A 16,713-nucleotide genomic window follows, 5' to 3' on the forward strand; every position below is an offset into this window, starting at 1 on the left:
TTTAACAAGGGCTTTTGTGGTCTGATTTAGGCCATTTAAATGCTAATATCAGAGGTCTGAACGGCCCACGTTCTCCCCTTAATCATGATGCTAAGTATGACTGACAAGGCCTGAATTAAAGTAATAAAAATAAGATTTGCGACGTTGCACTCACCATGAAGCTAACCCTTACCATCAGCTCTGTGTCTGATTCACCTGCTCAGCTTTAACCACCATCGCAGCTGTTTATACAAGAGTTGTATCAGCGGTCAAGTGATTTTTGGATCATCGCTCTAAATCAACTAAAGCATGTTTTCATTCGAAAGAGGAACTTGGCCATCCCTGTTGAGTCCCACCGAGGGGCCTCCTTGGCGGGGCGTGGGGCGCGAGACGCGGGGTGTTTGTTGTATTTGGGCCTGACATGTGAATGGCCTGTGAGGATCAGAGTGGATTAATGGGGAAGTTTGCCTTATGGCTGCTTAGATTCATCTTAGCGGGAGCTGTGTTATTGCGCCCTACATGGTGCATTCCCTCATTTCCATGCTGTAATAAAGTTGGGTAATGTCTGGCACAAGCGTGATGTGGGCTATATTTAACAGTATGGTAAGTACCTGGGATTTTATAGGTAAGTAATTTGTGTAGGTAGTAATAGTAGGTCAGTAATATAGTGGTAAATGGTAAATTTTATAAAAAAGTAAATACACTGTACACCAATCAGCCATAACATTATTACCACCTACATACAAAACTAACTTATACAGTATAGAAAAGTAACATATACAGTATAAAATAGCAGGAATGCACAAGAGTACAGTAGTAATTTATTTAAATACTACCAGGTACATATAGAAGTAACTTAGTAATAACTTAAATATAGTATAAAAACTAGCAGGAATGTACAGGGATATAATAGTAACTTATACAGTATAAAAACTAACAGGGACGTACAGCAGTACAGTAGTAATTTATGTAAACAATGCCAGGAACGTACAGGAATACAAAATTAACCTATAGAAATGTTACCAGGCATATACAAGGATACAATAGTAACTTACACAGTACAAAAACTACCAGGAATGTACAGGAATATTGTATATATTGAATATTGCAATATTGCATTGCAACACTAGCTAGTAGCTTCAGTGTGTATTGCATTTTTGCATTTTATTTTTATTTATGATGTTCACTTATGACTAAGGTTTTAAATATATATATTTTACATAACCTTTCTTTGCTTAAAAGCAAACAAGCAGTTTTATGTAAAATTATGCAAATGGCCTCTGTTCCGATTGACTTTGAAAGCCAACTTGGCTGAACCACTCCTTTAACAAGAATCGGCGCCACTAAACTGCTGTAAAGTGCTGTAAGCTGAATAGGTCGATGTACGTAAATATGACATCACAAAAACAATGCCCTCCATAATCTTTCCATATTTGGACTAAGGAGCGAATAGTATGTTTTTTAACTAATATATCAAATACTAAAACATTAAACTCTTTTCCCCCCTTTCTTAGCATGTGCTTTCTCACATTACAGTAGGGAAGAGGGAGGGCCATCCAAAGAGAGCGAGCCCAATTATTAAGTCATGGGCTCCCAGCCACACATGGCTATGGTATCGCTAAGTATCGAATTTAAAATACACTGTTTCATGACATCACAAAAATAACATCACAAAAACCAGTGTATTTTTGCAGCTTAGTTTTCACATATGTACCATGTGCACTTGCAAATTAATGGTGCAATGTTTACATATACATCAAACTCTTTGTTATTTAATAAAATATCATATTAGCCCTTTAAGTTACTTCATATTTTAATATACATTAAAACAGCATGTAATTGACATTATTTGTAATTGCTACATATTTACCTGTCAGCTTCCCCTAAAAAAAACAAAATGCTACCACAATAATAGGGGATACCCTAAACACAGACAGCCGTGCAGAGGGTGGGTGGATGAGCTTAGGAGAGCAGTGAGCTGATAGTTATTCTGGCAGGTTTAACAGCCCCATCGATCCTGCTGAGGCTTCGAAGGAGCCTGCTGTGGAAAAACAAAATCTCTGATCATCCCAGGCAGCGCTGAGCCACCCAGACACACGGCAGCCACCGCAAGCCCAGGACAGCAAACATGCATCAGTGTCAGTCAAGGCGCGCACAAGCTGACACATTTCCCCCTGTGCTCACTGCACCCCCTCTCTTGCTCCACTCACGATCCTGTCAGAGCAATTTCATATGACCTATTACAAATGCATTAGCTCTGGGAGCATTGCACTATCAATTGTGATATATTAATTTTTAAGTGACAGCAAATGGGTTGAATCTAAACACTTGATTGCACTTCCCTGGCTCCGGTGTCACAGTAAGTGTGTTTACATGCACACCAAAACCACCATCATTATCAGATTTCGGCACTTATTTGATTATTCAGGTGGTCATGTAGACAGCATACTCCAGTTTCTTAGATTGGATTAAGGCCGGAGTTCAAGAAATCCAATAAATAAACCTTGATTCTTAATCTGATTTCCTTTATCTTTTCTAGGTCTAAAAACCTAGATAAAGAAAAAAATGAATCAGGCAGTAGTTCTTTACATTGTCTCCTAAAATTTAATGATTTTTTAGACAAATTAATGGCTTCAGCTTAAAGCCATTTGTGTGACAGTGAAAATAAACGGCTTATCTAAGCTAACCTTTATTAGCTAACTGTATTTTACACAAATATGGCTCGGGTTACACAGCATTAAGCAGTTCTCGCGAGCATTGCCCTGCCCACTTCTACGTTATGTTATGCTGTTAGCAGCTCGTTGAGTGTAAATTATATTGACCTAAATTATCGTACAGTCAGTGGAGCATCATAATAATGTTAAAGCTGTTAGTTTAAGGTAAAAATGCAACATAATATTACTCTAAATCTGAAATATCTGAAAACACAGTGGGTGTTTTTTGTGCTATAATGAACCATATTAGTAAACATGTTCTTTGAAAATCAATTAGTTATCATGGTTCTATATAGATCCATTGCCTTTAATAAAGAACCCATTTTTTTATGTAACTGGAAGTTGTTGTTTTTTGTTGTTGTTGTTGTTGTTGTTTTTTACCCCTTTGGTTGCCTTTGGTTGGGCTGGCGGACTGGAAGTTCTATTACCAAAGAATAGCGCCACCGGTTTGTACAGAAGTCCCTGTAGTTAATAATACAGAATAATACATTTTAGTGCGTAATAAGCCTTTCTGTGTTATGGGGTTAAGGAGAATCCAAAAACGAATAGGGTAAAAAAAAAAAAGATGATGGCATGACAATTTCAGTGCTACAACTTTGAAATGGTGACAAATGAACACATTTGTTAAAAGTGGAGTAACATAACTCTATGCTAATAACATGCCACCCTCCAGGACTTTTCGGGACTTTTCAAGAACCAGAGAAACAGGCAGGGAAAAGAATGACAGATTCCTCCCACCCTGGGCACAATCTTTTTCAACTTCTCCCCTCCAGCAGGCACTACAGAACCCTGTATAAAAAAAGACCACCAGACACAGGAGCAGTTTCGATCCTCAGGCCATCGACCTCATACATAGCTGGCCTAGTCTGTTTATTGCTTGAACATATTGTGTATATTGTATATTGTCTGTAAGTGATATGTACGTTGTCTGTATATTGCATGTAATACTAGATACACCAGAACAGCCAGAACCAAACTCTTTGTGTGTATCAACATGCTTCTGAGTCTGAATCTGACTGATTTTGACAAGAAAACTGTGCAAGATGTTTGAAGTTATCATCACATAGAATGGAATCTGATAATTGAGTATCAATTTTCTCATTATCAGAGTGATCATCCCTATTTCAGTGCAGTGTTTGTTCCATATTGGCAGTGATGTTGGAAAGCCTTGCATCTCTGAAATATCAGATTCATAGTAGGAAGAGAAAATATGTTTTAAGGGGAATTCCACAGATGCTTTAGAAAATATCAGCATCATTTTGTGGTTGAGGTGTAAACAAAGTCATTCAGAATGACTGTATGTTCAGTTCAACCACTTGATTTACTTTAACAAAGGACTGATAAGGTTAATTAGGTGTCAAATGGGAACTGGAAATACTGAGCTTGCTCTTCTCAGGGAAGTTGGATGCGCTCACGCATAAAAATTTTGCAATGGCCATTTTGCAAAGTCCTGATCTCAGATATGTAGACTGTGTTCAGTGTCCGTGGCAGGAAACCAGCTAATTTGAACTCTGAACTCTACCAATTCTGCCAAGACGTGTGGTCAAATATCCAACCAGAATTCTGCAAGAAGTGTGTTCATGGCTACCAAAAGCATGTAGTCAAGGTTGACTTGCTAAAAGATGTTTTATCCAAATATTAGGTGTAGGTAGATTTCATAACCTGTATTTGGATCTTGTGTGGATTTCAGAATGCCTTAAAAAATGAGTAAGTGTTGTACACACCATCTGCCCCATTGCCAAGAAATCATTGAAAGCCCAATATAGGCATGACATTTATATGCATGATGAGTTTCTGTAAAACTGCTCACAACTGTATACTGTAAATATATCTGGGATTGTTAAAAACTGTTCTAATTGACTAGTTATGCAAGTCCCTCTCCATATCTCTGTCTGCCTCTCTCTCTTTTTCTCTTTCTCTGAAAATGAATAAAAACTCCCCAAAGCTAGTCAGTGACCTTGACGTCGAGTGGTCACAGATGAAAAAACAGCACTATCCTATTCACTTATTTGTCTGTGGTGACTAGAGAAGAGAAATGGGTTTTTAGATTCTCTTCATTATGGTAATTTGGCTGGTTATGTTTACTATGCTGAACAACCTGAATACGCGCAATGCTGTCATTATATCACACTGTTTTATAGGGTTATAATGGTTAATCTAATGTCGCTGCAAGAAAGGCAATGACGTGAGGTATTAAGGTGTCAACCTTCAAAGAGCAAAAATTGGATTTACACCCAGCTGGCGTTTTTGTAACTACTTTGACCGTGCTTCCCTGCCGAGCTTGTCATAAAATACTAATGGACTTCAGCAAGGTAATTACTCCGAGTGTTTCCATTGCTACCTGCGCCTGCAAGTGTGGCCTAGACACCAACCACAGCATTGGATTACCACGGTGACTCACTACACCGCAATACTAGTCCTTCACTCTGGATCTAGTCTTTAATGAGTCACTCAATATGCTACCCATTGTGCCTAACATGAGAGCTTTGAATTTGAGCCTTAGCTGTAATGACAACTTTGAAGGCCCTGCTGTGAACGCTAGCATTTATTGCAGAGTCACAAAGACTGGCTTCTCAAAAAAAAGACAACCAAAAAAAAAACCCTACCTGACTCTGGAGTTCCTCTGGTTCGGCTTGACCTTATTATCTGTATTTATGTCAGCTGTGCTCTGCATCACGCGGTGCTGTAGAAACTAATGAAACCGTAAGGGGTGCTGAGGCCCAATTCCCCTTGTCTGCTATTGTTTCCCGTTCAGGTCTCATCGCGCCGGGGACGAGAGCGTGTGTGACATGCAGCCAGCGCTAGTTTCTGGGCCTCTGTGTAGAGAAGAAACTGCGGTGCTGACAGGGGAAGCTCCAGCTGCACTTATGCGAGAATGAACAAAGCAGGAAGATCACGGGAGAAAAAATAAACTTTAACTGAACAAAAAAGTATTACTGCTTTGTCAGTGGGTGGTTTCTCTAAAAGCTAAAGTTGAAAAAAAATGCTAAAGCTAATTTTTTTCTTACATATTAGAAATAGTCAATTATGTTGTACACTTATAATTCAAGATGAATATAAGGGTGCTGTGTTCTTGCATTCTTGTGTCTTTGTTTTTTACATCCTAGGCAAATAAAAGTGACCACTGAAACTCTTCTATGATCACCAGCTTCAGCAGCCACTATCACAGTGGGTTGCGTGGCTGCATGTCGCTATCCTTCACATACCATTACTGGTTTAAAAAAATTCAAGGTGCAGAATGGAAAGTCAACAGCACCCTGATCCCTGATGTGTTAATATTTATTTAGCTAGTAAAGAGAAAAACAACGTACAATAAATACAAGAAATAATAAAATAAATAATAGTCTGCAGCTGAACATATGGATAAAGCAAAAAAAAAGCTTTCTAAAGGACAGTTTTATAGTTAGATAAGAAAAAGGTCTTTGGAGGAGTAAAGGTGAGACATTCAACCCCAAGAATACTTTACCAACTGTTAAGCATGGTGGTGGTTTCGACATGCAGTGGGCTGTTTTTCTGCCAGTGGAACTGGTACATTGCACAAAGCAGATAGAATAATGAGGAAGGAGCACTACCTCAAAATTCTCAAACCAAAATACAACTCACCCTATACAACTAGACCTAGTGCTATAAAAGGTAGGACTCTGGCTAATTAGGTCATCACTGGTGTGTTTAAAAACAAATCTTTCTAGTTAATGAATGTACAATGATGTAGGCTTGTTGGCTGGTTGGTGGTTGTCAACTTTAGTATGACGAACTCCTAATGCTTCTTAACCCAGCGTGGCCATGTGACAAGGTACAGATGGAATTAATAGGAGGTTAAATTAGAAGCCCCCCATAATTAGCTATTCCCACATAAGGGTTTTATACCCATTTTTTTATAAATATATTTACTATAAATGTATTGGGTTAAAATAAAAAAGGAAATATCCAAAGTGTTGTTTTTTGGGGGTTTTACTCCCCTTAGAAATGTTGGTTAGAATAACAGTTAGAAGAACACGGGTTTGGCTGTTATCTTCTCTGTGAACTTACAAAACTGTATGTATCTGTTCAGTTCAACCAGCAGTTCCACCACCTGATTTACTTTAACGAAGGGCTGATTAGGTTAACTAGGTGTCGAAAGGGAACTGGAAATACTGGGCTTTTTTTTTCTTTGAACCATACACTCAAATCAAGAACCATTAAGAACCTTTATTCTGGTCAGAGTGTGGCTGACCAGTGCTGATGCAACTGGTCATCTTGATCACAGCACATGGTAAGATGAAGCCACTCATACACCACAATGGATTCATGAGTTTTTTTTTTTTTACTTAAAGTCTTTCCACACAGCATAACGGTACATTTATATCGTGCAAACTACTCAAAGAGCATAGGTCATCACCTACAGCGGTGGTGATCATATATCATTTCTGCCGTTCTGAAGAGGGAAACTGTAAAATGAAGAAACATAATTAGGTGTGTGACTTGTAAACACATTCCTGCAGAGTTGCTGCTGCAGACGTTAGTTAACAGGAAAGGATTTTTCGAGTTTTTTAAACATTCACTAACAGTACTTGCTCCACTTGTACTTTATGGATGGACATAAAGTTAATGACGGGCTCTGGAGTTGATCACACTAAAGCCTAATGGAGGAAGTCAGTCTGCTTGACCCAATCGATTTCCATTATGTAAACACCTTGACATGCTGGACACGTCACTAACATAATGCTAAGACTCTTGACCTGTACACTGCAAAAACACTGTTGTTTCCACATATTACCAGATTTTGTTAACTTAATTAAGTATTATTCTATGGGAAGATAATTTAGTTTATTTATTAAAATCAAGCTTGAAATGAGAAAACTGTACTATGTTTTTGCAGTGTACATATAAAGCATATATAAAACATATTACCCTTTCCTTTAAACCAGGGGTGCCCAATCCTGTTCATGTTAATCTACCAGTTTAGCTGTAATCACCCTTAAACACCCATTAAATTTATCTTAGTATATAATTATACTTAGTATATAGGTTCTTTAGTATCTAGAACCATGCAAACTTACTTAAAGAACAATTTTCAATATTCTCTATGAAGTAAAACCTTTCTTCTTTAAAAGCACCAAAAAAGGGCTGAACATTGTCAAAGAGCCCCTCTGCAGTACCATCTAACCCCCAACACACACACTTTTTTTTAAGGTGTAATCTAACACACTTGACCCAGGTAATGAAGGTCCTTCAAGGGCAGCTAACAACATCTGACCCAAGTGTGTTGGATCTGAATCTCCAGGCTGGTAGATCCCCAGGACCCAAAGATTGGCCACCCCTGGTTTAAACAATGACGATATTCTCATCCACAAAGCACTTGCGTTCACCATTTCACCAAACAGCTACATTAGAAATATTGCACATTACTCACATCAACTAATGCAGCAACAAAACCATGTTGAGATCAAGGTGCCCCACACACTGAAGACTGCAGTCAACCTTGTCCTAGGTAAGACTGCAGCCTGCTGTACACAGGTACACAGGTCATAACAATAATGGATCCATTGCACATTCACCAGGACGCATACATCATCGTCGATTCCCACCTCTGCGTTCATATTTAACGGCCATCTGTTCCGTTTTGTCTTGGTATTCAGCTGTCAGTGTTTAGTAATAGAAAAGCAAGTTTTGAGAAGCTCAGGCACCAATGAACAGGACACATATTCATTATGACAATCACGGAACGGCCATCTCATAATTGACCATCTGCCCCCTTGTTTTGGAACCGCCTCGGTCATAATGCAACACCACATGAATAAAGTAAGGCCTGTGGGATGTGTAACAGAAGTAAAACAGATGAAGTTGATTTTGTCCTTCTACAATTTACCAGAGCCTGATTACACAGCATTTCACTGGAGGCTATCATTTCGGTTATTCAGTGCTAAATAAATTAACTATACCTTTTTCCCATTTTGTTCCATAAATTAACTACACGCTTTTCTTTTTTTCATTTTATCGTAGTGTCTGGCTTGTAGGTCTAAGACCTTGGGTTAAAAAAAACTGGAAATGAGTTGCAGGAAGAGTAGCTCTACAGACAACATGTCCCATTGTATTGCATTTTTGCCCAGCAGAAGTCACTAGTTTCGATTCCGCTTCACACATATATAGACTGTTTATTTTGCAGATGTTTCTGTCACGTTTAAAGCTCCCTGTCATACAAAATAAAAACAACATTCTCTTTATTTCATTCTTATGGTTAAGGTCCATATGTGAAACACATTTACCGGGAAAACGAGAAATGCGGCAAATTCCCAAAAGTCACTTGTTGGTACAGAAGTATGATTTGCTCATGCTTGAAATAGCCACAGGGTGTTGGATTCAGAGGCCATCCAGGGATCAGTCCTTGGAGGATGGCATTGCCTGTCATAAAGATTATCTCCCTCAAAAGAAACATCTTAACCACTCTGTCTGCTGCCTGGCACGACAGGAGGGCTTTCTTCCAGAGTTCTAATCCCAAATCCCTTCCCCCCTCTTGACCAGATGCTTGTTCTGGCACTGAGGGTTGTGACATGGGCTGCATTTTAGAGCAGGCTAGTCTCACAGTCCTCTGATCTGACAGTGGAGGGCTTCAGTTTTTGTTCAGACTAGGGGTCTCTATGATGTTGTTACCCGGACAGAGTCTCGGGCAGCCCAGAAGGATGGCGAAAGCCCTGCGGAAGTCTGCGTTGAAGGCGTAGATGATGGGGTTGAGGGAAGAGTTTGCCCATCCGAACCAGACGAAGATGTCAAAGGTGGTGGGGCTGATGCACGGAAGGCTGTGCTCGCAAAATGGCACCATGCAGTTCAGAATGAAGAAGGGCAGCCAGCAGCACACAAACACCCCCATTATGACTGACAAGGTCTTCAACACCTTGGTCTCCCTTTTGAAGGACAGCTTGAAGGAGCTCTCGGAGTCCATGTTGGAGTTGCTGCCCATGCTGTTGTGACGTATCTTGGCGCTCTCGGCAGCCCTCTCCAGCGCAGAGATTCTCCTGATCTGCTTCTGGGCGATTCTGTAAATTTGAGTGTAGGTCACGATCATGATGGCCACGGGGATGTAGAAGCTGACAAGCGAGGACGAGATGGCGTAGGTCCGGTTGAGGCTGGAATCGCAGTTATCCATGAGGGGCGCCCCTCCAGAGGCATTGGGCAGCGACAAGCTAGCCGGCTGAGCTTTGTGCCAGTTCAGCTGCACAGGTATGAAGGAGATGAGCACGGAAAGCGTCCAGGCCACGCTGATCATCACAAACGCCACCTTGGGAGTCATCTTCCTCTCATAGCGGAACGGGCTGGAAATGGCCCAGTACCGGTCCACACTGATAACACAGAGGTTGAGGATGGACGCCGTGGAGCACATGATATCAAAAGCCACCCAGATGTCGCAGAACGATCCAAAAGGCCAGAAGCCAGCGATTTCTGTCACAGCCTTCCAAGGCATGACCAGGATGGCCACCAGCAGATCTGACACAGCTAGCGAGATGACAAAGAAGTTGGTGACTTTGGAACGGAGGTGGCGAAATTTGGTGACCGCCGCACACACCAGCGTGTTCCCCAACAGGGTGGACAGAATGAGCAGGGACAGAAAGCAACCAGTGAGAACTCTGGTTGATTGGTCGCTCTCCAACAAGCCACTGTCAATCACTGTTAGGTTCAAATCCATCACTGCCGTTTTTTTCCCCTTCCAAAAATCACAGCATCTTAAGAGGCAGGGGTCCACTGAAAGAGCAAGAGCAGAGCCGGCGACATGTTGAGCTCACTGCCATGGGGTGTCTGCTCCATCTGATCGTTTTAAGGGTTCCGTTTGTTATTTGCATAAGCAAATTCTTACATAGTTCTTTCAGACATTGCTGGTTGGAGATGTTCTGAGGCCAGAATCCATCTTAATGTTTCCTTATAGCATGCTCTAGTTTTCAATGGTCTCTTGCAGATTATGAATGATGGCTGTGATATAGGGTTGGTCCTTCATTATTAGAAACTTTCACGCTAATGTCAGCAATAAAACGAACTGTTATTAGTAGTTTTACGAGACATGAAATGAAAACCTACTTTTAGCACGAAAAGATCTGAAGATCAGATTCTTAGCACGAATTAGCCCTGAGATCCTGTTATACTGTTTTCACCGTTTTTTTTCCCTTACACTTTGCATAAGTTTATAAAACTAAAGAAATCTGTTTTTAACCCCTAACATGTTACTGATACTTCTGATAATCTTTTAGTGACCTTTAATGCAGAGGTGAAATAAAGGGGTAGTTTTACCTTCTTTTTGACTAGAAGAATGGCATCTCCTTGACCCCCCCTCAAATTCCGACTACTATTTCTACTATTATTACTGTTACTATTGTTTCTTGCTGGATACCCAATACCAGGGTACTCCCATTCAACCACTTGCCCTAATTCTGCCCTCCTGTGTTTTCTTGCTTCTGTGAAATGTGGAGCTTCCTTAACGCATCAGTACGTTGAGCTCTTGCGTAACAGCGCACGGTTGATAACGCAAACTCATGCATATTCCATAAAAAGTGTATAAAACTCATAGAAATTTAGCCTTACGTGCAACACTGACGTTTTCGCCCATTTAAGAGAAACGAATGCATTCTGGACACGAGTAACCTATTCGTTCTTTAGGTTCTTGCAGACCCCGGTCTGGTCCCCCTGTGTCCACTCACCGGGGTAGATGGGTTTGTTTATGTCCGTCCTTTGCACTCTTCCAAAAAGCATTTGCTCTTCCCATAATCCGTCCATCCGCTCCTTCCTGTCGCGTCACGGCGTGCGCTTTAAATAACGAGCGACAGAAAACGGCAACTTTAACTTCACCCCATGTGGTGGGCTCGTGTTTTCCCAACTCCCTTCTCTTCCTCCTCTTCTTCTTCTTCTTCTCACGGAAGACAAATACTATTCTCTTCAGCTCCTCAGGTCTGATCCTCCGTGCTTTCAAACTCTAAACGCTGCAGACGCGTCCTGCTCTGTGTGCGCCCTCGTTTCCCTCAGTCAGGCTGCATTACGCACGTCTCTTCTGCACGACTGCATGGACTCCTCGCTTCAGCTTTCATCCAGCTGCAAAACCACAGGCTGACGATGACGAAACGCCCCCCCCCCCTCTCTCTCTATCTCCTCATCTCGGTCTCTCGGATACACAGCCTTTCAGATTGTCTTACACTGACGACCGGCTCCCTGTTATAAGAGGAGCTAACCAGGTCCCAAACCTTTCAGAACATGTTGTTGTTGTTGTTGTTGTTTTCTTTATTTATTCAATTTCCCCCTGTTTTAAAGTTTCAAAATATTTGGAATTATTTCTGGAGCATGAAGCATTTGCTTCTGGGCTTAATTACTGTGATGAACTTGTTAATGGATAATGACAAATTCTGTGTACTTGACCCCCACCCCCCACCCCCCTCCCCCAGCACACCAGTTGCCCCAGCAGTGACAATAGAGGCTACAAAGGATAGAAATATAAAATTCAGACTGATTTTTTTATTATTTTTGAATATTGATTACTTTTCTTTGCACAGACAGACACGCACACAGACAGACAAATGTAAAAGGGTCTGTGCATGTAGTCCTACCTACAGCATGCATCTGTACTCTTAATGATTAATTATGAGAAAAGACTGACAGCCAAGGAGGCTCTGGAATACATCCTTGATCGAGATAGTGAAGCAGAGGGTGACATGTCTTAAAGTGAGAATGCCCATGAAATCTGTTCTGATATCCTGATATTTTGTGATAAATATATAAATACCATAAAAAATGATTAAATAAAAAGTTACAGTATTAATTAAATGATAATTATCAATCGAACTAAAGATAATGTTTATAAAGAGACATATTTGTATTAATGCTCAATCAGTCAATCAATGTGACCTGGGAACTTTCCTGCTGTTCCTTACAGCTAAACATAATAGGAGAGTTCATTTTAAATTCATGTGACAGAATTTGAAATTAGTGTGTTTATATTCCTTCCAGAACATCATGTACATAAAGGAAACCAAATGAGGTACTCATGTGCTGATTGGGTAGCAGCAACACTAAAAAGCACACAATAACACCTTTAGATACAATAGGTAAAGAAAAGGAACATACAGAAATGTGGACTATGGAGTTTTAAGAAATAAACCAGGTGGGCGGTGGTCTCCTCATTAAAGCAGTGCTCTGATATGCAATAAAAAAGCAGTAACAGCGAAAAGTAACAGAAGCAAGTACAATAAAGGTTGCAGAATTTTCAGTCTTAAAGTGTAGAATTCTCCTTTTAATTGTTTAAATTTCAGCAGTCTTCTGATGTGAACACAGCATACACACACTGTTTAAAGAAGCATTTTCTTAAATAAGCATTGTGTAACATTTCTACCTCAAAATCATGCTGGTGCGTCTCTGACCTGTAATTAGTTTCTAGCATTGTCACTTCAGGCTCGGTGTGCTTCTGACTGAACTGTGTAACTTTGGTGAAACAGGCAGGATAATCCTCGCAAGAACTGCCTAACACTGTGTAGCTGAGTCATATTTATGTAAAATCCGGTAATAGAGCACATTTTAAAAAATCCAAGAGCTAGACAAAGTCCTGTGCAAATTAAAATAAACAGTAAATATGTATAAATGGGACAAAACTATTGACACAACAAAAATATAGAAATAAATTCAATTAAAATTCATTTTTGTCTGGACTACGATCATTTAAAGCAACGTTATGTAGCAGTCACCCCCATACCAGAATGCTGCTACTGCACATGTAACTTGTAATGGTATAGATAACGTAAATGTCTGAGCCAAAGAAAACCAGAATAAGCTAAAACAAAACTAAAAGGATTAAGACAAGGATACACACTAACAACAAAACACATGGACAAGAAACCAACTGTGAGTGAGTGAAACAGAGTTTAATTAGTTGATCTGAATAATGAGGGGAGAAGGAACTGCAGGCTGTGCAGTTACTGTGAAGTAGCAACAAGCTGCTTGTTAAGAAACTATAACTATAAACGTATTAAATGCTACATTCACAACTCCATTTATTAATTTCTTACTTTATTTACTTTCTGTACGCTTGTATAAAAACAATACAACACTTAAGGTCCTGTTGTATCGTGAAATAGCACGGCTGTGATGATGCTGTTATTTCATTTCATGAAACTCCCTCTCGTGTTTCCATTGCTTTAGCACTTTAGCACCATTTATTAAACTGTTATAATCAGGTAATGAAAAGGTGCAAATTAACTCCTTTCTTCTGGGGAAATGAATGTAGTTGATCTTTAAGCTGCACAGTTGGACCTTAGGGAGAATTCTGTATCCTCCAGGGGAACATACATAGGTTGTACTTTAGTGAAAAATGTACCCTTTTTTGACAGTGTACATCAGTTCCAACTTTAAAACATTTGATACTTTAAAACCTTTGAAATTGCACATCTGTGTTGTGCTCCTTAAAAATAAATTCCAGAATAATAATCACAACAGGGCTAGAAAGTGGGCCAGTTCTGAAAACCCTGAAATTGTTTTGTAACAGTCTTGACTTGTTATATTCAAACCTAAAATTTATATCCACCCAGTCCAACAGGGGTGTTCTCTGGACTCACTATTTATACATCAAAGAACTTTCAAATACTCTTAAAATAAAATAGCATTCTTTAAAGGGTTCTAACCCCCACCCCACCCCACCCCAAACGGTCTAGTACTGATCTGTAAGGCGACCTTGAGCTTGTCAGAAAAAAAAAATATTCTGTTGAAGATTTATTTTCTAATCTGGAACCTTAAAAATGTATATTACAAGTCACTGTCACTTCAACACTTTAGGTTACATTCATTCAAGGGAACACAACGCCTACATAAACTGTACATGACTAGCATAACCCTATATACATGTACATATCAGCACAAAGGCTTATTCTAACAAGTGTCACAACAGCAAAAGCAGCCTTAATGACAATTGGAATAAGCTTTATAGTGTATATGTAGTTCAGGCTTATGTAGGTGTCATGCTGCCTTATAGACACTGCCTGTAGTAAATAATTACTAGTATTATCTTGTGAATTTAACTATGCACAATTTATCTGCAGTCTTTCTTAGTCAGCATTGAGGACTTGTCTGCAGGCTGCTTTGGAAATGATGCGCTCACAGAGAGTGAGTTCAGTCCTCCTCCTTTTACTGCTGAAATGAGCTGAGTCATATGAGAAGCTCAGGGGTCAGAAGTCACTGAAGTGGTTGAATTCATCATTGACATGGTAAACACATGACTGTCATTTTTTTTTCACATACGTCAAAGCAGCTTGTCTCCCATACAGAAAGACATCCATGGAATTTTTTGGACATTTCCTCCATTCTCCATTTCCAACCTCAATACTGAAATTTCATGCTGATTTGAATTTTGTGCTTAGTCACAAAAGCCAGTGAGACTGTCAGACTGTACGAAACTGCCCACAGTTCTCTTATCATCCTCTCCAAGGCCTCCTCTGTGAGAACCGATATTACTGCTACTGACGAAAGATTGCAGATTATTATGACTGATCAGCTTTCTGTTGTAAGTTAAGTTCAGTGAGACAGAGGGGCTATACAGGGGCTATAGTTACTCATCACGCTATCAGGGTCCATAAACTACGCAAGTTCTAAGTGACATATAGTGACTTATGGAGCATTTTTGTTTACTTCACTATACCCATGCTTACGCTGCATATATGTATTTGTTGATGCCCCTGAAAAACGTCCTCTGAAAATATTTTTCTTGCAATGAGACAATGCGCTGTCATTTAAAACACTGTTTACAAACAGTGCAGCAATTTTTTGCATTTATTACTAGAAATGTTTCTATCAACCAAAATGACACATGGACGCCATTGTTCAATTCCCTTCTGTTCAATAGAAATGAAGGCCGAACTGTCCGTCACGTTGTTAAATTTGCAACCAGAGTAAAATCAGACTTACCTACTCATTGGTAAACCCGTCCCCTCCTCCCAGAGTATGCTTGTCTCAGACTGCCTTCACTGAGCTCATAGCAGATTTCCCCTTTGGATACCAAGTTTGTCCAGTGTGCAATGTTTCAACAGTAAAAGTGCCACTACAACTCAGCTACTCCCTGTAATGAACAGAAAGGATGCAATGCAGTGTCCTGCAGATGGTCTGTTCCAGTCAAGGCTGTCAATTACTCAATTCCCTTCATGTGTTCTTACGATTAAGGAGAATAAGGGATTAAAAACTCATTTCTGAGATGAAACAAAAATTGGGATGAGCGGAGCTATACATCATACTGTAACCAGCCAGCAGAGGTGCTATTTATAGTTTGAAAAGACGCATTTATGTAAATACAGATGGTTTACAGAGTTTAGAAAACCTAAATACTAGGTTGTTTTATAAATATTTTATTTGTAATTAGGTTAGGTTGTCCACTTACTTTTAAGCCTGTGAAAATAGATTGACTATATTAAAAATGTCTGTAATTTCTAAACGACAAATGCAGAAATTTTTGTTTAACCCTTACATTGAATTGGAACTAATCACATCCTGACTTCCCCAGTCCAACAGATCCTTTTTTCCAGGGGTTAGCAGTCGTTGACCACTATGCTGTCCATTTTAAAAACAAGCTGAGGGGACACTTAGCTCAAAAGCAAAGGTGAGAATAGTATGATGATATATGCTACTGAGAGCCAAAGACAGGAAAAATTCTGCAAATAAGGGCTTGCGAACGCAAGTTCTCGTGAAATGCTAGTAACCACCCACCCACTCACCTACTCAGTTTTCTCACTTTTGGTCTGATTGCTGTCTTTGCAGTACAGCACTGAGACATGAGTGCATAAGCATAATGTATTTTATTGATTTAAAGGAGGAGCCTGGCTAAATGCTTGTATGTGATAATTGCTTCCTGCGCAACGTTCATCTTTCACTGAAAACAAATGTCAACAACTGTGATCGGAAAGTAATAAATAACATCAATACATTTAAGGACTGACAGTACTGATCCTATGTGGATAAATCCATTTTCTACACTCCAAATATTGAAACAGGTTAAAGTGAAGAATCTAGACAACAACACATCTGTGCTGTTTTG

At 39.8% G+C, this 16,713-nt stretch overlaps 1 protein-coding gene across 1 annotated transcript; it reads right to left on the bottom strand.

Moving 5' to 3' along the window:
- Window positions 1-6,530: 6,530 nt before the first annotated feature.
- On the bottom strand, window positions 6,531-11,702 carry drd1a (dopamine receptor D1a). The gene has a single exon (XM_072673574.1). It carries the CDS (start codon window positions 10,351-10,353, stop codon window positions 9,283-9,285), a length of 1,071 nt encoding a protein of 356 aa, XP_072529675.1. The 5' UTR covers window positions 10,354-11,702; the 3' UTR covers window positions 6,531-9,282.
- Between the last annotated feature and the right edge of the window lie 5,011 nt (window positions 11,703-16,713).

This window comes from Salminus brasiliensis, chromosome 2 (genome assembly GCF_030463535.1).
Source record: "Salminus brasiliensis chromosome 2, fSalBra1.hap2, whole genome shotgun sequence".
NCBI lineage: Eukaryota > Metazoa > Chordata > Actinopteri > Characiformes > Bryconidae > Salminus > Salminus brasiliensis.